The following is a 23,404-nucleotide window of genomic DNA, read 5'->3' as shown; positions in this document are numbered from 1 at the left end:
TATCAAACATTAGATAATGGAATTTTAAAAGCAGAAGAAAGTTTCAGGAGCTCTTCCAGTTCATCCAATCTCTACTCAGGCATGAGTAAACTTGACTATTCACTTTCAGACTTAATATATTAGGAGATGGAACTTTTATAGCCCTTTGCTGATATTAGTAGGGACATTGCTATCTTCCTTATTTTTAACCAAAATATTATAAGTTAACCGCATCCTCTTTGGCAACAGAGCCATGGAAAAAAGAAGGCTTAAAACTGTCAGTGACTCAAAAGGTTAAACACAGAATTATTGTATGACCTAGCAATTCCACTTCTAAGTATACATACAAGAGATATGAAAACATACAGCCATACAGAAACTTGTACATTAATACTCCCAAAAGCATCATTCATAATAGCCAAAAAGTGGAAACCACTCACATATCCATTGTCTGCTGAATGCATAAATAAATTGTGGTAGACCCATAAGATGGAATATTATTCAGCCATATAAATGAATAAAGCACAGACACATATTACAACATGGATAAACCTTGAAAACTTTATGCTAAGAGAAAGAATCAGCCACAAGATAATCATATATAGTATGATTCTACTGACATAAAAATGTCCACAATAGGCAAATCCACAGACACAGAAAGTTGACTAGTGGATTGTCTATAGGGAGAATTAGACAAACTATAATGAATACACACACGCAGAAGTCGCTCAGTCGTGTCCGACTCTTTGCGACCCCATGGATTGTAGCCCACCAGGCTCCTTGGTCCATGGGATTTTCCAGGCATGAATACTGGAGTGGATTGCCGTTTCCTTCTCCAGGGGATCTTCCTGACCCAGGGATCGAACCTGGGTCTCCAGCATTGTAGGCAGACGCTTTACCGTCTGAACTATCAGGGAAGTCCATCAAAAACACAGAAGAGTAGTAGTAAGTTTCAAAAGGATGTCAGTTGAGATCTTTTACAGATGAAATCTACTTCCTAGAAGTCAACTCGCCAATTACATGCACAGCTGGATATAGGTGGTATTTATTTGTGGGGACATGATAAAAATGTTCTAAAATTTATTGTGGTGATTCAACTCTATAAATAAGACTAAAATTTACTGAATTGTACCATTTAAATGAGTGAATTGGATGGTGTAAACTGTGAATCAGTAAAGCTATTATATAAAAATGAAACTACAAGTTCAATACAACAGCCTAAATAAAGCACTAATTTATCCAGACCCTTGTTTCATGCATACTGAAACTGCCAACTCTAAGGATCATTACAACTGATCCTTAAAAGCCATCTTTTTCTCATATTTTAAAAATAATAAAGTATATGATCAGAATAATACATTGATTTCTGATATTTTTCTGTAAATGTTTTTCAAATTATCTCCCCTATTTTTATTTTTTTTTTATTTTTATTTTTTTTTATTTTTAAACTTTACATAATTGTATTAGTTTTGCCAAATATCAAAATGAATCCGCCACAGGTATACATGTGTTTTCCATCCCGAACCCTCAATAGAAAGAACTCAGACAAAAGTGCTAGAACAAAGAGACACTGAACAATGGAGAAGGAAATGGCATGCCACTCCAGTATTCTTGCCTGGGAAATCCCATGGATAGAGGAGCCTGGCAGGCTGCAGTACATGGAGTCACAATAAGTCAGACACGACTTACCAGCTAACATTAACACTTTAATGCCCAGGATGGATTTTTTAGCTCCAAGTCACCCTTTGAGGAACTGTCTCATTTTGTACTGCTTTGCGTAAACATAAAGCCAGTACTTTTTAAGACAACAACAAAAAAAGAGACACTGAAAAGATAAAGGAGCACAGGAAAAGAAAACATGATTCTGGATATAAATGTGTCTATTTTTTTAAAGTATTTATTAACAAACGAGTTCAACAGTTAACTTCAAAATCTACAAGGCATATTATTTGAGTCAATAACAATAATTCTTTAAAAAAATACTTACCCCAGATCCGTAAGTGGAGGCTTATCTCTTCCTCTTCTATAGCAAAGGAAAATCTGCGGCCCCACAAGACTTCCATTATTGAGATCAGCTGACAGTCCCGTTGGGGTAATATCAATACATGTGTAATCCCGTGGCACTTCCTCCCCGAGAGATTTAATAATAACTGAAACATCTGTGATAGGCTCTTTTGGTCTGGCTACTTTATGACAGGCATCATTGAAGTGAATTTCTTCTTCAAGAGGCTTTGAAACATCAGTTAATCCTGCTACAACAAAGTAGTCAGCAACACGAGGCCCCTTATCTTCAATCATCTTCCATTACAGAAGGTACATCTAAAAAGAAAGTAAAAGACCAGTATTCTCCTATAATAAGTCAAGTAAATATAAGTGGTTTGTGTACAAATAAGAATAAAAACTAAAAAAAAAGTGTACTACACCTCTGATAAAACACACTGCTGCTGCTGCTAAGACACCTCAGTTGTGTCCGACTCTGTGTGACCCCATAGATGGCAGCCCACCAGGCTGCCCCGTCCCTGGGATTCTCCAGGCAAGAACACTGGAGTGGGTTGCCATTTCCTCCTCCAGTGCATGAAAGTGAAAAATGAAAGTGAAGTTACTCAGTTGTGTCCGACTCTTAGCGGCCCCATGGACTGCAGCCTACCAGGCTCCTCCGTCCATGCGATTTTCCACGCAAGAGTACTGGAGTGGGGTGCCATTGTATTATACATTTCATTGTCATATGTTAAAAGTATTTTTAAAGAAACTGGACTACATATAGCATTTGGAAAAGACCCTGATGCTGGGAAAGACTGAAGGCAAAGAAGAGGGCAGCAGAGGATGAGATGGTTAGACAGCATCAGTGGCTCAATGGACATGAATTTCAGCAAACTCGGAGATAGTGGAGGAGCCTGGCATGCTGCAGTCCCTGGAGTCACAAAGAATTGGACACGACTTAGCAAATGAACAACAACAACAATTTTATTATAAAAGGAATGCATGAATTTCCATTTTGGCAATATGAAAGCTTAGATTACCTAAGTAGCCAACAACAAAAAGACACACACCCTTCTAAATGCATAGTGCTAGTCACTCAGTTGTGTCCGACTCTGCAACCCCATGAATTGTAGCCTGCCAGGCTCCTCCGTCCATGGAATTCTTCAGGCAATAATACTGAACTGGGTTGCCATTCCCTTCTCCAAGGGATCTTCCCAACCCAGGGATCAAACCAGGTCCCCTGCATTGTAGGCAGATTCTTTACCATCGGAGCCACCAGGGAAGCCCTAAATGCATAGACTAGTTTGTAAAAATGTAAGGAAGGACTTCCCTGGTGATGCAGTGGATAAGAATCTGCCTGCCAATGCAGGAGACATGGGTTCAACCCTGGTCTGGGAAAATTCCACATGTCACAGAAAAACTAAGCCTGTGCACCACAACTACTGAGCCTGTGTGCTGCAACTACTGAAGCCCATGCACCCTAGAGCCTGTGCTCTGCAAGAGAAGCCACCACAATGAGAAGCCGGTGCACCTCAACCAAGAGTAGCCCCTGTTCACTGCAATTAGAGAAAGCCTCTGAGCAGCAACGAAGACTCAGGGCAACCGAAAATAAATAAAAATTTTAAAAAATAAAATAAAATATTTTTTAAAATGTAAGGGGAAAACAAACGAACAAAAAAAGGAAAAAAAAAAAATGTCAGGGCAATTCCCAGGGTCCCAAAACAGTAAGGAAACTGAAGGCCAGAATGCAATGTACAAGCTGATATTGGATGGGAGAATTCTGCTGATCTCCTCAGTAATCAAGGGGCCTGTGTTTTTAAAAGGTATTGCAGGGACAGGAGACAATGCATTGGGACCACATAAAATAGGGAATTGGAACTGAGACATTTGTATAAAGCCAAGAGCCTCAAAGGACTATATCCTCTGTTAAAGAGTGGATTTTAAAAATCCATTCACTGCTACAGGGAGATAATAAAGTTAGCTTCAATCTGGGCCCTACTTTGAGGGGAGTAAAAAATCTGAGAATGTATTAAAAAAAAGGCCTACTCACACTTGGATTTGAGGTTTGACCTTAAGCCATCTGCATGGCCCCAGGAAGGTCCAAACTAAGTTATTAATAATAACTGTGTTCCCAGGCTAGTGATAATCCTGGGGTAGCAAATGCAAAAAAGTTCTAGAGGGTACCCTCAACACAGGCTTTCCAAAGAGAAAGCCCCACTGAAGATGACCTCCTATTCTAAAATTACAAAACAAAAAAGAAAAATCCACCCTAAATGAGTTTTAGCAGATACAATAAATAAAAGAACTTCAAATAATAAAAGTAGGGCAGTGATTATAACACTATTACATGTTTATAACAAATTCAAAGAAAAAATTACACAAAGTGAAATTCATCATGTATCAATATTCACAAACATTTAACAGCAAAATCTCCTTCAGTTGTTTCAGTTCAGTTGCTCAGTTGTGTCCGACTCTGCGACCTCATGAATTGCAGTACGCCAGGCCTCCCTGTCCATCAGTTGTTTAGTATCCCTTAAATCTTATTTGTTTCTTGAATGAGAAGATACCCCCTCTGTCAGTACTGTCATTGCTAATATAACAATTATAGGAAAAACAGTTTAAACTAAAACAGAAATTTCCCAACATGTGTCTCATGTTAGACTTAGTTTCAATAAATGCAAAGAAAGGACTTTATGGGCAAATAAATTAGATATATACACTATATGCCTCTTTTATGTATTTATAATATATATGTAAAAATATTAAAAGATGTCAATACCAAAATCAGGTTGATTATATTCTTTGCAGCCAAAGATGGAGAAGCTCTATACAGTCAGCAAAAACAAGACCAGAAGCTGACTGTGGCTCAGATCATGAACTCCTTATTTGCAAAATTCAGACTTAAATTGAAGAAAGTAGGGAAAACCACTAGACCATTCAGGTATGATCTAAATCAAATCCCTTAGAATTATACATTGGAAGGAACAAAGAGATTCAAGGGATTAGATCTGATAGACAGAGTGCCTGAAGAACTATGGATGGAGGTTAGTGACACTGTACAGGAGGCTGTGATCAAGACCATCCCCACTAAAAAGAAATGCAAAAAGGCAAAATGGTTGTCTGAGGAGGCCTTACAAATAGCTGAGAAAAGAAGAGAAGCTAAATGCAGAGGAGAAAAGGAAAGATATACCCATTTGAATGCAGAGTTCCAAAGAATAGCAAGGAGAGATAAGAAAGCCTCCCTCAGCGATCAATGCAAAAAAATAGAGGAAAACAACAGAATGGGAAACTAGAGATCTCTTCAAGAAAATCAGAGATACCAAGGGGACATTTCATGCAAAGATGGACACAATAAAGGATAGAAATGATATGGACCTAACAGAAGCAGAAGATATTAAGAAAAGGTGGCAAGAATACACAGAAGAACTGTACAAAAAAAATCTTAATGACCCAGATAACCATGATGGTGTGATCACTCTCCTAGAGCCAGACATCCTGGAATGCGAAGTCAAGTGAGCCTTAGGAAGAACCACTATGAACAAAGCTAGTAGAGGTGCTGGCATTCCAGTTGAGCTATTTCAAATCCTAAAAGATGATGCTGTTAAAGTGCTGCACTCAATATGCCAGCAAATTTGGAAAACTTAGCAGTGGCCACGGGACTGAAAAAGGTGAGTTTTCATCCTAATCCCAAAGAAAGGCAATGCCAAAGAATGCTCAAACTACCACACAATTGCACTGATCTCACACACTAGCAAAGTAATGCTCAAAATTCTCCAGGCCTTCAAAAGTACATGAACTATGAACGTCCAGATGTTCAAGTTGGATTTAGAAAAGGCAGAGGAACGAGAGATCGAATTGCCAGCATACACTGGATTATTGAAAAAGCAAGAGAGTTCCAGAAAAACATCTATCTCTGCTTTACTGACTATGCCAAAGCCTTTGACTGTGTGGATCACAACACACTGTGGAAAATTCTGAAAGAGAGGGGAATACCAGACCACCTGACCTGCCTCCTAAGAAATCTGTATGCAGGTCAGGAAGCAACAGTTAGAACGGGACATGGGACAACAGACTGGTTCCAAATCGAGATAGGAGTACGTCAAGGCTGCTTTGTCACTCTGCTTATTTAACTTATATGCAGAGTATATCATGCAAAATGCCAGGCTGGATGAAGCATAACCTGGAGTCAAGATTGCCGGGAGAATTATCAATAACCTCAGATATGCAGATGACACCACCCTTATGGGAGAAAGCAAAGAACTAAAGAGCCTCTTGATGAAAGTGAAAGAGGAGAGTGAAAAAGTTGGCTTAAAACTCAACATTCAGAAAACTAAGATCATGGCATCTGGTCCCATCACTTCATGGCAAATAAACAGTGACAGACTTTAATTCTGGGGGCTCCACAATCACTGCAGATGGTGACTGCAGCCATGAAATTAAAAGACACTTGCTCCTTGGAAGAAAAGCTATGACCAACCTAGACAGCGTATTAAAAAGCAGATATTACTTTGCCACCAAAAGTCCATCTAATCAAAGCTATGATTTTTCCAGGAGTCATGTATGGATGTGAGAGCTGGACTATAAAGAATGCTGAGCACAGAAGAATTGATGCTTTTGAACTGTGGTGTTGGAGAAGACTCTTGAGAGTCCCTTGGATTCCTATGAGATTCAACCAGTCCATTGTAAAGGAAATCAGTCCTGAATATTCATTGGAAGGACTGATTGCTGAAGCTGAAACTCCAATACTTTGGCCACCTGATGCAAAGAACTGACTCATTTGAAAAGATCCTGATGCTGGAAAAGATTGAAGGCAGGAGGAGAAGGGGATGACAGAGGATCAGACGGTTGGATGGCATCACCAACCTGATGGACATGAGTTTGAGCATGTACCAGGAATTGGTGATAGACAGGGAGGCATGGCATGCTGCAGTCCATGGGGTCGCAAAGAGTCAGACATGACTGAGTGACTGAACTGAACTGAAAAATATTAAATCCTCAGAAATTCTCTGATATACGTACCTGATTTATTTTGCTTTTATCCACAATTTCCCAAGTCTATTTGAACAATGAACCCTATTTTCCAACTTAAACACTAGGAGAAAGTAAATAATCTTTTTTGTATACTATAAAATACCTAAGGGCAACAAATTTTCACATATTTGTGTATAAGTTATTACCACTTTCATCATAATCCCAAAACTCATTTAATTTTTTATATGGCTAATGTCAGGGTTTTCAGTATTCATGTCACATATTTTAGAATTTATATCCATTGCTCAAATGTTCTCTGTAAATATTCTCACCATTTGCTTAGATAACATGCCTAAAGAAGGATCAAATGTCCCTACTTGTTTTATTTAGGTATATATGGCTCTTGTGTAGCAATTTCCTAACATGTAAGATTTCTATACAAAAGAGCTTAAACTTTCAGAAGTCTCTCCCAGACTGACAGTAAAGAGAAAGTAATAACCTGTTCTCCTGACAAAACTCTGTTAAACACTACTACAGGTGTTCACCTGCCTATTACAGGTGTTGACAAAAAAAAAAAAGCCAACAACAAACACAGCTCTCCATTTTTTTTAAGGTAGGAAAACAAAAACAGTTTTTTAAAGCACTTTTGTATTAAACTTTTTTCATTAGTCTTTGAAAATAATTCTTTAATGGCTATATTTTAATAAGCATAACATTATTGACCTGTTTCCTTACTGTTGATCATTTACTGTATCTACTTATTTTGCTAATATTTTAAAATGCTAAGATAAATAACTTTGAACATAAACCTCTGGCTACAACTCTTATCATTTCTTCAGGATAAATTTATTAAAGTAGAATTTGGGGTCAAATAGACATATACACTTACAGCTTCTATAAGTGTTCATTTGCTTTTATGTGGGCATGAATTTTAAATTAAAAGCTCTTGATAGGCACGAGTCTTAAAGAGTACCTTAGTAGAGCACTTTCCTTTCATCATAATGAAGAGATTAAATATTCTTTTTCCTAAACTCTAACTTCACATTGTTTAAACTAAAGTATACAGTTACTATTACATACTACAAAGTTTTATGTCTTGCTATGCAGAAAGAAGGGAAAGAGAATGGAAACAGCACTATGATGAAAACATATATATATATTTAATAGGTTCTTCTGCAAGCTACTACCTTAGCCATTGGAAATAAACAGCTATTATACTATTAAGCAGATATTTGGGAAAAATTGTATGAAAATCTTGTTTTTGTTACATCTTCCTGGCTCACAAATTTTAATAATTTGATTTGACTCACAACTGAATATGGTAAATAACTACTAAAAGGGAACAAGTCAAAAGTTCTTCATCAACACATATAAGAGTCATCAGTAAGTTCCCTTGTGGTCTGGAGGCTAAGACTTGGAGCTCCCAATGCGAGGGCCTCGGTTTATTTAGTCCCTGCTTGGAGAGCGGAATCCCACACACTGCAGCTAAAGGATTTGCACGCCACAACGAAGAGCAAAGATCCAGATGTCACATTTAGGACCTGGTGCAGCTCAATAATTTTTTTTTTTTTTAATAGAGCAATCAATTTTAAAGTGATAAAATCCTCTTTTATTAACAGAATAGTTAATTATATATCACTTCAGTTATCTTGCCTTTTATTCCATTTATTCATTTAGGTGTGGAGAGTGGTAAGGAAAGTAGGCAAAATATTTGAAGGCATTCTCTAATGACAAAGTATATAATAAAGTCAAGAGCATCGCTGGCAACATCCCATATGACTTCTAGATCTCAATGTTTTAATTTGCTCAAGAAGAGTTTATAATACTGAAAATCCACCTCTACTTTTTATTTCAAATCAACTGTTTATAAAGTAAGTTTGAGGTTTAGAAACTAGGGTTTAGATACTGTTACAAATTACAAGGCAAAGAAAATAATGAAAATCTTTAACTCAGGGTAGTTATTTCCTAACAGTTTCAATAAATCATGAAACTTCCATTGGAATGTGAAATTTACAATCCTCATAGAAAATAATAAACATACATTAAGACAAAATGCCTTATGTTGGTAAGAGCCAACAAAAGTTACTTGGAAAGAACATTTAAGGAAAGCATTCGTAGTCATGTTCAAAACTTGGACTCTCAGTGTAGAACATCAGAGCAAAACCCCTAAACAATTAGGAGGTAAATTTTTCTTTTTTATTGTTTTTGGAGGTAAACTTTTTATTTTGGAAACTGGGGGCCACGCAAAATAAGTATTCGATCCAATAGTTCTCTACGTAATCACAGTAATGTAAACCCATGAAACAACTTTACTAAAACTCGAGTAACAATATCACATAATTAAAGTTATTGTTTTAATTCTTCTTTGTTCAACATGATACAGATAACTTAAAGAATTAGTTCATAATATGTTTACAGACATCTTTTTTAAATTTCACATCCCTACTTGGTGTGTTTAATTTCAAATTACATCTATTTTCTTTGAGATTAGAAAACAAGAAGGATGTGCTCTCTATTCCTAAAAGGTTCATGAGAACAAAATTGAGAAATCATTACAAGAAAGCTCTTGCCCATTCAGCAACTAATGGAGACTGACTTGCTTTTCTCCCTTTCAATCTCTGCCCAATCAATTCAGATTCTTTTTTATTTCTACTGTCACTCCATTATGTCAAGTAGTAAAGCATTTGCTATCTAGGCTAACTCTAAGGACAAGAAAAGGCAAGAGTGGAAATCAGAGGCAACATTTTAAAGATATATGAAAAACAAAAATATGAGAACATAAATTTTGCAAAATTACAGACTTACTGAGTTGGTAAAAGGAGCAAAGTCTTTCAGATAGGGCCTCATATAGACATAAACTCAAGATTATACATGAAAATGGCTGATAACACAATGGACCAGCTCAACGGCCTCTCACTCCAGTTCACTTAAATAAGCTGGAAGAAATTTTATTTTTAAAAAAGATAAATTTTTTAAAAAAATTTTTAAATTTTTCGTATTTTTCAAATTTAAAATTTTTTTTAAAAATTAAGAAAAAACACTGTAATTTCACAGTTAAAAGCCTAACCAAGTTCATCTTTTCTTACATTATCAAAACTGGAGACTCTCATTCCCATCTTTTTCTAAACTTCATCTCTCATTGTTCTTCCAGCCAAGGTAATCTATCTACTGTCCTGCAAGTATACCTTTGCTCTTTTCCTTTGATGATACTCTATTACCTTTTTCTAGTTAATATACGTTCATCTTATTTTTCAAAACAATTTAAACATATGTGGATTTTCATTTAAACTTTATGAATTGTACAAAACAGACGAAAAAGAAATTCAATAATTCCATTCACAATAATAAATCTGGTTTATATTTAACTAAGTTTCCTAGTTTTCTTTTGAGCATGGAAACATCTTTCTAATCTTTATCTCCCTCTCGGTCACTAAATCGCATCTGACTCTTTGCAACCTTATGGACTATAGCCCAGCAGGCTTCTCTGTCCATGGGATTTCCCAGGCAAGAATACTGGAGTGGGTTGCCATGTCCTTCTTCATGGAATCTTCCCCAACCAGAGACTGAACCCATGTCTCCTGCATTGCAGGTGGATTCTTTACCTGCTGAGCCATCCGGAAGCCCTCATGCACAGTTATAATACAGAAGTATTTTTATTTTACTTATTTAATAAGTATTAGTTGGCTATAATCTTCATAATTATATTAAATGACCACATAATACTCCATTAAATAGAAATAGACACTATAATCAGTACCCAATACTTCCTCTCCCTGCTAGTGCCCAAAGTATGGTAGGCAGGTGCTTAAAAAAATTTAAGTGAATAAATAGTTCACTTACAAACTTCCTCAAGTATATAAACTTCCTAAATGTAATGTCTTTTTTCTATAATCCACAATTAATTTTCTGAACCTCGATTACCTTAAATACTATAGCTATTGAATGTAGGATAAACACAGATAAACTAGATTTGAGTCTAACTTATCAGGGACTTGGGCAAAAGTAAAAATTTATTGAATTGATTCATTCATCCAATGAATTTTTTATAAATAGTTTTTAAAATCTAACACTATTCTAAATGTTGATGAGTGTTGATGAAAGCTAGCGTATGCCTTCTTGCTTAGCTTTATCTTTCCATATCTCTCTATTCTTTTATTCCACTTCTAGTCATCTTTTCTCCTACCACATTTCCAGATTTCAGTGGCCTGCCTTCACCCTGCCGGAAGTTTTTCTACCAGTTTCTCCCTAAGGCCCCAAGGAGAGAAGTGACTGCTACTTTGTTTTCCCTTTCCCCCAGCTCCCTGAAAACTGGCACAAGCTGCTTAGAATGCTTAGGCATTCTAGGGAGATTTTGAAAGGAAAAAAAAATCTTATTTGTATACCATAATTAACAGGTTTACTTTTTTAAAAAAAAGGTTTAACCCACGCAAGCCAACTGACTTTTAAAAGTAAATTTTAGTAACAAAAAGTGTCGGAGTATGTGGGGCAAAGTTCTTAAGCAAGGGGGGAGCTTGCAAGGGGGGAGCTTATTTGTCTTCTAGACTACTTTGAAACCACTTCCCCTCTCAATACCTATTCCCAAGAAAACACCAATAGTAAAAAAAAAAACAAAAAAAACACAATATGTAATTTGGCAGCTCCCTTTTGAAAGATTACCAATACTTAATTTATATTAAAAAAAAAAGTTAGGATAAGGATAATAGACATTTAAAGGGGAAGAGATCTTTTCATTAGTGATAGTCTTAATCCTTACTTTAGAGCCAAAGAAACTGAAGCACAAAAGGTAGCTTACTTAAGGATACCTAGTTAGCGGTAGAGCCTGGGCAAGCACTCAGGTCCCTTCATCTAGAATTCTTTACACTTGGAGATGCTATTTCTAAGATGTTTCTAATAAACAGTGTTGAATTAATACTGACCCAGGGCACACCTGAAACATCTTTTTTTAACAAGTTATTTCATGTCACTTGTTACTTAAAATCATTACCTGGTGAATATAGGCCAAATTCTTGTTAAGAGATCTGATAAATTAACATTTCACTGTGTTTATATAGCAAACAGTTAATAAAAATAAATATAAATGTAAAAAAACCAAAACCAAACTACTTACACATTACTGAAAGTCTCTGAAAATGATGCCAGATCTCAATTTGTGAATTCTGCAAGCCTCAGAGTTTGAGAAATACTGTATTAAAAAGAGTAAGAATTGAGCTCAAATTAATTCCAATCAAGTATTTTCCCCTAAGATGCCTGTGTATATTTAAAAGTTCTGTTAATAATAATAATTTGCAAACAAAAAGATCGCATGTATTGTTTTCATATGGTTAAGCAATTTTCATATACCAGCTCTTTCAGAAAACACATTTCAGTCAAGAACAACACTTAAAAAATAGATAAAGGGGACAAAGAGAAAACAAAACAAAAAAATAAGGGCACAAAAGAGTAAATGTGTACAGAAACAAGAAGAAAGAAAAACATGTCAATTTCTGAGACATTATGTATAGTATCTCATTCCTAGAAGAAAAATATAGGCACAAGCACAAGAGGAAGAAACCATAGTTTTAACTAATACTGAATATCTAATAATAACAGGGAAATAGCAGCAGCAGCAGACACCAGACTGACCTAACTTGGTGGATCTTTGGTGCCTGTCTGGGAAATGGGAGAGATGTGGGGAAAGGGCTAAAATCAATTAAAGTGATTAAAGTGTCTTAGGATGGAAAAGTGGATAAAAAGAATGAATGCAAAATAACATTAAGTACAATCTTGCTACATTTTGGACTGCTAAAAATGATCCAGATAGATATTTATGTTTGAAAAAGTAGGACGCCACTCCACCTCAGATTCACTGAGTATCTTCAGTCAGTAAATATAGAGTGGTGGCTCAGATGGTAAAGAATCCGCCTGCAATGCAGGAGACCTGGGTTTGATCCCTGGATTGGAAAGATCCCCTGGAGGAGGGCATGGCAACCCACTCCAGTATTCCTGCCTGGAGAATCCCCATGGACAGAGGAGCCTGGCGGGCTACATCCAAGGGGTTGCAAAGAGTCAGACACGACTGAGAGGCTAAGTACACAACTATTTTTCAAATAATTCTAAAATCAAAACCAATACAATTTTGTAAAGTAATTAGCCTCTAATTGAAATAAATTAAAAAAAGAAAAATCCAGTAATGATAAAAAATAAATAAATAAAATCTTATCGTGGACAGGCAGCAAAGAAACAATGTAAATACAGATCTGCTGAAACAATTTTTAAATTCAGCATCAGATTATCACAAAAATGTTCTAGCTGAAATACTCAATGTATATGAAAAATACTGGAAAAATCTGAAAACTGCACCTATTTTATTGGTAGAATATCAGGCTTGTTTGACGCAATTATAAATTATGAATGTAGTATATAATCAATTCCAAACAAATTTTCTGCACACTGAGTTTCCTTATATAGTAAGAACATTTTATGACAATGACTTCCAAGTACCTATGCTCCACTAAATATTTGTTAGTAAAAAAACAAAGCATTTTCTTTAATGTTGAAATTTTCAGATTAATTTACAGCAGCATTCACAATATGAAATGTTTCCTCTTTGACAGAAGAAATTTCTAAAACTGTTACTTTGATTCCATGAACTGTATGAAAAAACGGACCCATTATTAGAATTACCTGGTTTCCCATTACACAGAAAGTGAGACTGATGTGAAATTGGCATCATTTAAGTGTTTACAAAGTTCTTCTGTTAATGGAGACAACACATCACCACTATTGCTTCACTTTCTGTACATGCATAAGAAAACTTGCAACAAAAAATGCATGAAATTTATTTAGTAAAGCATCCTTTGAAGTAAATGGAAAGTCATGCTCCTCAAAGTGCTTCCAGCAGCTACATATGTTCAATTATCTTTCAGCACATACTTCTTTAAATTGCTGTTATTTTTAATTGAACTTTTCATTCTGAAATAATTTTACATTTACATTCAGTTGAAAAAAAACAATGGAGATCTGGTATAATTTTTACCCAGTTTCTCCCAATGGCAAAATCTTGAAAAATCATAGTATAATCATAGTGGGGATACTGAATGATGCAATTCTATCTTATTCTGATATTCCCAATTTTACTTGTATTTGTGTGTGTATGTGTGTATTTAGTTCTATACAATTTTATTAAATGTGCAGCTTCATGTACTTATCACCCAACTCAAGATACAGAACAGTTCCATCCCAAGGATCCTTAGTGTTGCCCTTTTATAAGTATGCCCACTTCCCTCCTGCCCTCCCCACACTGTCCATATATCTGTGGAGTGGTATATTTTTACCAGAGAGCATACAGGGCCAATGAAAGGAAAAGAAAGTCTCTAAAGCAATAACCCCTTACAAAATAGGTGGAGAAACAAACCAGAGAAAAAAGCATATACATGTGCAAAGACTTACTGGTCACATTCACTCAGCCATCTGGAACATTACATTTGAATATAATTATGCAAGCATAAATGCACAGGCATATACATACACGCAAAGACAGAAACAGAGAGTGATCATCTACTAAGTCACAGTGACAGTCAATCTCCTTGATACTGAGGTAAATTTTCCTATCATGAATAAAATCCAGACTAGAATCAAGTGCACAAATAATGCTACAGAATGACTGGGGCCTCCCAGGTGGCTCAGTGGTAAAGAATCTGCCTGCTAATACAGGAGACATGGGCTCGATTCCTGAGTCAGGAAGATACTCTGGAGGAGGACATGCCAACCCACTGCAGTATCCTAGCCTGGAGGATCCCATAGACAGAGGACGCTGGTGGGCTACAGTCCACAGGGTCACAAAAAGTCAGACACCATTGATCAACTGAGCACCTGAGCATGAGAATGCACAGAACGACTGCAACGGGGATTCCTAGATGTATAAGAAAATGTTTTAAAAAAGAGTTTTTACTGTGTTCAGGGGTAAACCTGCCACACCCCCCCACACCCGCCCAGAAATTAGATTTGAACTAAAGTAGCAGGGACTTCCTCAGTGATCCAGTGGTGAAGACTTTCTGCTCCCAATGCAGGCGGCACAGGTTTGATTCCTGGTTGGGAAACTTAAGATCTCACATTTCATGTGGCATAGCCACACACACACACACACACACACACACACACACACAAGACTGTAAAACTAATGTTTAAAAATAAAGTAGTTGGTATTCCCTTGAGAGTATAAATCTGGTGTGGAAAGAAGAACAGACTGGAAATAACTGAGGGTTAATATGCAGATACCTCTTGTCTCTCCAGACAGACTATAAACAATTCAAAGGCAGAAACTCTTTTATTTCTTTTGATTCCTCACATAAATTATAGGAGTTATAAATACATGGTAGGTATATAAATATTTATTAAATGAATGAGGTAAGCACAGTAGAGGAAAAATGTGAAGAATAAGACACCACAGAATCATAGGATTTTAGAGCGAGGAGGGTACTTTCAATCCTTTTTATAAATGAAGAAATGGAGGCATAAACATTAAACAGCTTGCCTAAAGACCATATACATCAGTTTATAACTCAACTCCCATGGCTTTAAATTTGGAGTTCTTCTATTCCATATTTCAATTAAAGAATGACAGAGAAGAAAGTAATTCCTGGGGGAGCCCTGTATATTAATTCATGAATGTGAGCTTTGATGAACCAAAAAAGTTAATAGGTAAGTGAGAGAAGTTAAACTAGATGGGTGGGGTAAGAAATAGAATGAATGACCAAGAATCAGGGAAAAGTGTAAAATAGAAAATGAAAGAAGATAAAGAGATATGGCAAGAAAAGTAACAAAAAAGATGAGTAAAAAAAAAAGTGCAGAAATGGGAAGGAGAAAAGTGAGAAATGGTTAAAGAGGTATGAAGAGATGGTATCTGGGGAATTTTTAATACTATTTATATGTTCAAGAATTTTTAAAAATATTTATTTATTTTTGGCTGCATCAGGTCTTAGCTGTTGGCACACAGGATCTTCATGTGGGCTTCTCTCTTGTGATGTGCAGGGTTCTGTAGTTGCAGCTTGTGGGCTTAGCTGCCACACAGCATGTGGGATCTTAGTTCCCCAACCAGGGATCCAACCTACGTCCTCTGCACTGACAGGTGGATTCTTATCCACTGAACCACTAGGGGAGTCCCAAACGTATTTCTTAAATAAGCTTGACGACCATCTCAGGAAACTAAAGTAGGATATTAGGAAAATAATAAGGAATAATGAAGAACCAACTACAAACACTGGGTATTAAAAATAATAAATTTTAAATCAGGTTTAATAATGAAATAAATATAAATACAGTTGAATATTATATTTGATACAATAGAAAAAAATCAATATACTTGAAAGTGAAATCAGTGAACAGATGATGAGAATAAGATATTAAGAAGGCATAAAGCAATTAAAAATATATATTATAAAAGTTTAAAAATATGGAAGTTTTAAAGAATAAGAGAAACTAAACAAAAAGAAAATGAATCAACCAATTAAAAAATGGGCAAAAGACCTGAACAGACACTTCACTAAAGACAACATACACGTGGCAAGTAAGCATCTGAAAAGATATTCAACATCATATATCACTAGGAAAATGCAAAGTAAAATAACAATAAAAAATCACCACACTCCTATTAAAATGGCCAAAATCTAGGACACTGACAATACCAAATGATGGCAAGAATGTGGGGCAGCAGAAACTCACTCACCACTGGTGAAAATCGAAGATAAATCATATAGTCACTCTGGGGAACAGTTTGGCAATTTCTTACCAAACTAAGCATACTCTGCCCATATGATCTAGCAACCACACTTGGTACTTACCCAAATGAGTTGAAAATGTGTAAACTCAAAAACCTGTCTGTGATGTGTACAGCAGCTTTATTCGTAACTGCCACAGTTGAAAGGAACTAAAATGTCTTTCAGCAGGTGAATGGATTAATTAACTAGTACATCCAGACAATGGAATATTTTTCAGTGCTAAAATGAAATGAGCTATCAAACCATGAAAAGACATGGAAGAACCTTATCTTCATATTACTAAGTGAAAAAAGCCAATCTAAAAAGGCTATGTGCTGTGTAATTTCAACTATATGACATCCTGGAAAAGACAAAACTATGACAGTAAAACTTTTTACAGAACAGTAAAAAGATCACCAGCTGCCAGCAAGTTAGGAAGAAAGGATAAACAGCCTGAGCACAGAGGATTTTAAGGCAGTGAAACTATCCTGTATGATATATAACGGCACATACATGTCATTATACATTTGTTAAAACGCACAGAATGTACAACACAAAGAGTGAACCCTACTGATAATGATGTGTCAGCTTAGGTTCATGGGTTATAACAAATGCATTGCTCTGGTGTGGTATGCTGATAGTGGGAAAAGCTGTATTTGTTGGTGGAAGGTGTACATAGACACTCTCTACAATTTCTTCTCAATTTTGCTGTGTCTAAAACTATTTTTTTTAACTATTTTAAAAAATAAAGTATAACTAAAGGGAAAAAATAAAAGAATTAGTTGTGAAGAGTTAGTTGTGAACATATATGGAGGCTAGGAAAAACAGAGTTGATATCTAAATAATAGGACTTTCAGAAGGTGAGAAAGAAACAGAAATGAAGAATAATGAGAAATAATGACCAATAATTTCCAAAAATTAAAGATATGTCAGCTTGATATATAATAAAAAATACCTAGACCCTTTTTTAAAGAAATCTTAGAACATCTCAAAGAGAAAATTCTAAAAATTCCCCCCCTAAAAGTAGCTCACCTACAAGAAAAAAAAAATTATAGGTTTCTAATTATTGATAGTAATAATGTATGTAAATGGAATATTTTAATGTAATATTTTTAATTAAAATTAAAATTTAATTTAATTTAAAAAATTAAAATTAAAATTTTACTCTTAATATTTGTTAAATTTTCATTTTAAAAATGAAATTGAATATATAACTAAGTGAAAGTGTGTCTGTCACTCAGTCTTGTCTAACTTTGTGACTCCGTATAACTAAACTATTAAACACAAGGATGAAATAAAGACATTCTTAGGAATATAAGTAAGTACTCAGATGGTTTACCATGAAAACTGCTAAACAAAAAAAAATCAAAATATTGGTCCAAATGTTATAAATCTAGGCGGATCCATAAGATATGGCAAGAAAGAGTGAGTAAATAACTTAAAGGGGACTTCCCTGGCAATCTAGTGTTTAAGACTCAGTGCTCCCAACGCAGAGCGTGCTGGTTTGATCCCCAGTCTGGGAAGATTCCATGTGCCTCATGGTATGAAAAAAAACAAAACCCAAAACTTAAAAGGTTCACTCTTGTTAAACAATGGAAGTGGGTAGGAAAAGGAGAAAAAAAATATACCATAATAATCTTGAATATTAAAAGACTTGAGAATGTTAACATGATGGGGACAGAGAGGAGGGCCTACTAAAATACATGCCTTATTTAGGGGTGAAGATACATATAATCAATGTTTAAAAATTTGACAAATATAAATATAGAACAGGATTTAGTGACTGAACACCACCACCAAATATAAATAAGAATATAAGTAAAGGGTAACCACTAGAATAAAAATAGAAAACATAATTTTCAAACTGGCACCAAAAAAATTATTTATCCTCAAAAATTGGAAAAGAGAAAGAAAAGAAATTAGGGTAAATAGAAAACACAGAGTAAAATGGTAGGAGTAATTCCTGATGTAATAGAACGAGTTTAGCATACTAAAAATCTCTGAGAAAGCACACTTAGAGGTAACATGCCAATCTTCTTACTGATCCTTGAATAAATCAGGTGTGTTCCAGCCTCAGGACCCTTTTATCCTTCCTGCTTTCTCTGCCTGGAATAGTCTTCCCAGATGCCAGCTGGTCGAATCTGTGTCTCCTGCACTGGGAGGTGGATTCTTTACCAATGAGCCAACAGAGAAGCCCAGGATGGCATGCTAAGTAAACATGTTAAAGTAGATATCTGGGGGGAAAGGGAATGGGAGCGAAGATGGAGGATAAAGGAAGATAAAATTAAAACAGGACCCCAGTCAAGGACGAAAGAGTACCATGTAGTCAGAAATACGATTAAATCAATTCTCTATAACTGAGGCTTCCTCGCCACACTTCCTCCCAAAGAGATATTTAGCCACTGGTTTCAGCAAAACTTGGGTGGTTCTGGTGGCTCAGATGGTAAAGAACCTGCCTGCAATGCAGGAACCTGGGTTCCAACCCTGGGCTGGGAAGATCCCCTGGAGAAGGGAATGACAACCCACTCCAGTATTCGTGCCTGAAGAATGCGATGGAGAGAGGAGCCTGATGGGCTATAGTCCACAGGGTCACAAAAAGTCAGACACAACTGAGCGACTGACACTTTCAGTCTTTTTTTCCTAGCAAAACTCAAATCATTGTGACCCTGAGAAGACCCACTTCAGTAAAGTGTTAGTAAGAAGAAAGCCCAACTAGAATGAGCTGAGTAGAGAATGGAGAGTGAGGAAGTATATATAAACCTTTGCAGGAGTTTTGATATAGAGGGAAGCAGGAAAGTAGAGTGGTAATTTCAGAAGACATGGAACCAACCACAGACTTTTCTAAAGAAATGAACAAAATTAAGGGGGTATGCCGAGAGCATATCCAGCAGAGACGGGAAAAGGAGATGAAGAAGAAAAAAATAAGTGTAAAAGCCTTGAGAAAGTATGAGAGGATAGGGTCCAAAACAGAGGATCTAATCACAGAGACAAGGATTTCTCCACAAAAACAAGCTTCCCATACAAATGTTTAACAATGATTCTTCTGAATATGTGGGCTCTGGCAATGTGGGTTCTTAACTTTTTTTTGGATAATGTACCTCTTTGAGAATCTGATTAGTGCTATGAATCTTCTCTGTCTTAAACTACACATACTTATTTAGATAGATATTCAGATAGAACTTTACATACAACTTTAAGGGGGTCACTGAGCCATGCTCCCCAAGCTAATCCATGCACAAGTCTGTTTCAGGTGGGTTTTATTCACTTTTAATTTTTAATTAAAGCATAATGTACATATAGAAAACTAGAACTGCAGGAAAGTGAACACAACAGTACCATTATATATACCTTTAAGAAACAGAACAGTACCAGTAACTGGAAGTCCTGAATCCCCCTTCAGTCCTCCCAAAAAGAACCACTATTTTGACTTCTAGCACTGAATTATTTTTGTCTGTTTCTGAATTTTATATAAATGGAAGGTGGAAGGATTCATACAGGATGTATTCTTTTGGTCCAGTATTTTTCACTCTACACTGTTTCTGATATTCAGTCATACTCATATATGTAGCAGTTTGTTCACTTTCATTTCTGTACAGTTTTTCATTGAGAATATATGTATCCATTCCACTGTTAACAGACATCTGGATTATTTCCAAAGGTAGGCTATTACAAATAATTACAAAGCCATGTACAAATTATTTTCCAAATATACCTACAAATAAAGGTGGTAGGATACATTTATCCTGTATCCTTTGGTACATAATGACAGTGTTCCAAAGGGACTGTACTAACACCTTATATTTGATGAGTAAGATGGCTGAGAAATAAAAACTTGCTTTCTCTGCAAGCAGAAACATTTCTCTGATCTCTCTAAAATAGTCAGTTCAGTTGCTCAGTTGTGTCCGACTCTTTGCAACCTCATGGACTGCAGCATGCCAGGCCTCCCTGTCCATCACCAACTCCCGGAGCTTGCTCAAACTCATGTCCATCGAGTGGGTGATGCCATCCAACCATCTCATCCTCTGTCATCCCCTTCTCCTCCTGCCTTCAATCTTTCCCAGCATCAGGGTCTTTTCAAATGAGTCAGTTCTTTGTAGCAGGTGGCCAAAGTATTGGAACTTCAGTTTCAGCATCAGTTCTTCCAATGAATATTCAGGACTGATTTCCTTTAGGTTTGACTGGTTGGATCTCCTTGCAGTCCAAGGGACTCTCAAGAGTCTTCTCCAACACCACAGTTCAAAAGCATCAATTCTTCAGCACTCAGCCTTCTTTATAGCCCAGCTCTCAATCTATACATGACTACTGGGAAAACCATAGCTTTGACTAGATGGACTTTGTTGGCAAAGTAGTATCTCTGCTTTTTAATACGCTGTCTAGGTTGGTCATAGCTTTTCTTCCAAGGAGCAAGTGTCTTTTAATTTCATGGCTGCAGTCACCATCTGCAGTGATTGTGGAGCCCCCAAAATTAAAGTCTCTCACTGTTTTCATTGTTTCCTCATTTATTCGCCATGAAGTGATGCATGAAGTTAACATTACTTGCTAGCATGTGAGATGAGTACAACTGTGTGCTAAGTTTGAATGTTCTTTCATATTGCCTTTCTTTGGGACTGGAATGAAAACTCACCTTTTCCAGTCCTGTGGCCACTGCTGAGTTTCCCAAATTTGCTGGCATATTGAGTGCAGCACTTTAACAGCATCATCTTTTAGGATTTAAAATAGCTCAATTGGAATGTCAGCACCTCCACTAGCTTTGTTTGTAGTGATGCTTCCTAAAGCCCACTTGTCTTTGCATTCCAGGATGTCTGGCTCTAGGTGAGTGACCACACCATTGTGATTATCTGGGTCATTAAGATCTTTTTTGCATAGTTCTTCTGTTTATTCTTGCCACCTTTTCTTAATATCTTCTGCTTCTGTTAGGTCCATACCATTTCTGTCCTTTATTGTGTCCATCTTTGCATGAAATTTTCCCTTGGTATCTCTGATTTTCTTGAAGAGATCTCTAGTCGTTCCCATTCTGTTGTTTTCCTCTATTTCTTTGCATTGATTACTGAGGAAGGATTTTTATCTCTCCTTGCTAGTCTTTGGAACTCTGCATTCAAATGGGTATCTTTCCTTTTCTCCTTTGCTTTTAGCTTCTCTTCTCAGTTTTTTGTAAGGTCTCCTCAGACAGCCATTTTGCTTTTTTGTATTTCTTTTTCTTGGGGATGGTCTTGATCACTGCCTCCTGTACAGTGTCACAAACCTCTGTCCATAGTTCTTCAGGCACTCTATCAGATCTAATCTCTTGAATCTCTTTGTTCCTTCCAATGTATAATTCTAAAGGATTTGATTTAGGTCATATCCAGATGGTCTAGTGGTTTTCCCTATTTTCCTCAATTTTAGTCTGAATTTAGCAATACTGGCTTGGTCAAAATGTTTGCTTGGGGTTTTCCATAACATGTTATAGAAAAAAACCCAAAAGAACTTTTGGCTTACTCAACATAAGTTTATTGTAGTTTTGTTTCAATTAAGTCATTGCTATACCAACACTATAAAAAGAGCAGCTAAGTGCTCTGGAGTTAGTTTGGAGAAGTTCAAATCCTACCTCTAATGTTAGTTTATCATACAAGCAAATGAACATGTGCTTAGGGTATGGCAAAAAAAGTTTAATTGAGTAATTTTACTTAAATATGAGGTATCATCATTTTAAGAAACCAAAACTTTGCTGGTATTGCTTATCTATATGTTTTGGAATTGATTTTGTTCTGAATTATAGAAGTAGCATCACAGTCACTTCAAGGCTTGATGATGTAAAGGTTTAGAGACAGGAAATTATGATGGATGCTCTTCATCATTCAACTAATAACTACTACCAAGTGTTTATTGAAAAGGACATGTGTCAGTTCTATTTTTGACCATCCAGCATAAGAACTCCTTTACTATATTAAAAGAATCTGCCACTGTGTGTCTTAGAAGCCCTAGAGTCAACCATGAAAGCCAAGACCACCAGATAACTTGTTTCCCTATTCAGGGACCAGGTATATAGACTGGACGATTAGATGCTTTCATGCAGAATGTGAATATAGAGCTAAAATTGGAGAGTTTAAAAGTCATTCTTAGGGCAGTGACATACAGTATCCAGTGGTGGTGTTCCAACAATGGCACCCAATATCCTGTGGAGGGGTCAATGGTGTCTTAAACAGGAAAAGAACATTTCCGTGGCATAACTTTGGCCACAGTCCAGCCTTGAGGTTGGTTAGTTGGTTTCCTATTTGTTCTCAGAGTCTGGTTCTCCAGTCTTTCAGTCACTTCTGTAAGCTAACTAATATCCTTCCAATAAATTCTTTTTAACCAAAGTTGATTTCGGTAGTTGGCAAACAAGAACCCCCAAATGGTAATCTTACCAAATGCCAGGCTCTGTACCAGGCACTGGGAACACAAAGACAAATAATTTATGGCCCTGCCTTACAGGAGCTTGAGAAGGCAGACAAACAAACAGACGATTACTGTAAGTGACAAGTCTCTCACAGAAGTCATCACAGAAAGTACAAGGACACATAGTTTAGGCTTCAAGAGTCAGAAAAGAGTTATCTAAATTGTGAAATATGAGTAGGGTAATAGGAGAGAGAAGAGTATTCCAAACAAAAGGAGCAACAAGTAAGAGTCCTATTGCCTTTTCTTTGCTCATCACTTCCTTCGAAGGATACAAGTGACAAAAGGCGAACTGAAGAATTTGTGGAAGGCGATGAGAAACAGTTACA

The 23,404-nt window shown here is 36.3% G+C and overlaps 1 protein-coding gene across 2 annotated transcripts in view; it reads right to left on the bottom strand.

Moving 5' to 3' along the window:
* DENND4A (DENN/MADD domain containing 4A) overlaps window positions 1-12,847 on the bottom strand; it is a 94,270-nt gene extending 81,423 nt beyond the window's left edge. For both annotated transcript variants that reach the window (XM_010834551.1, XM_010834552.1), the window contains exons 1-2: window positions 12,038-12,847; window positions 1,967-2,298 (exon numbers count right to left, since the gene is read on the bottom strand). In XM_010834551.1, coding sequence (XP_010832853.1) covers window positions 1,967-2,277 — 311 coding nt within the window. In that variant the 5' untranslated portion in view covers window positions 2,278-2,298; window positions 12,038-12,847. The remainder of the gene's footprint in view (window positions 1-1,966; window positions 2,299-12,037) is intronic.
* Window positions 12,848-23,404: the final 10,557 nt, after the last annotated feature.

Source organism: Bison bison, unplaced genomic scaffold, assembly GCF_000754665.1.
Source record: "Bison bison bison isolate TAMUID 2011002044 unplaced genomic scaffold, Bison_UMD1.0 scf7180017864034, whole genome shotgun sequence".
NCBI classification, from domain to species: Eukaryota; Metazoa; Chordata; class Mammalia; order Artiodactyla; family Bovidae; genus Bison; species Bison bison.
This window is presented reverse-complemented; position numbering and strand designations above follow the sequence as displayed.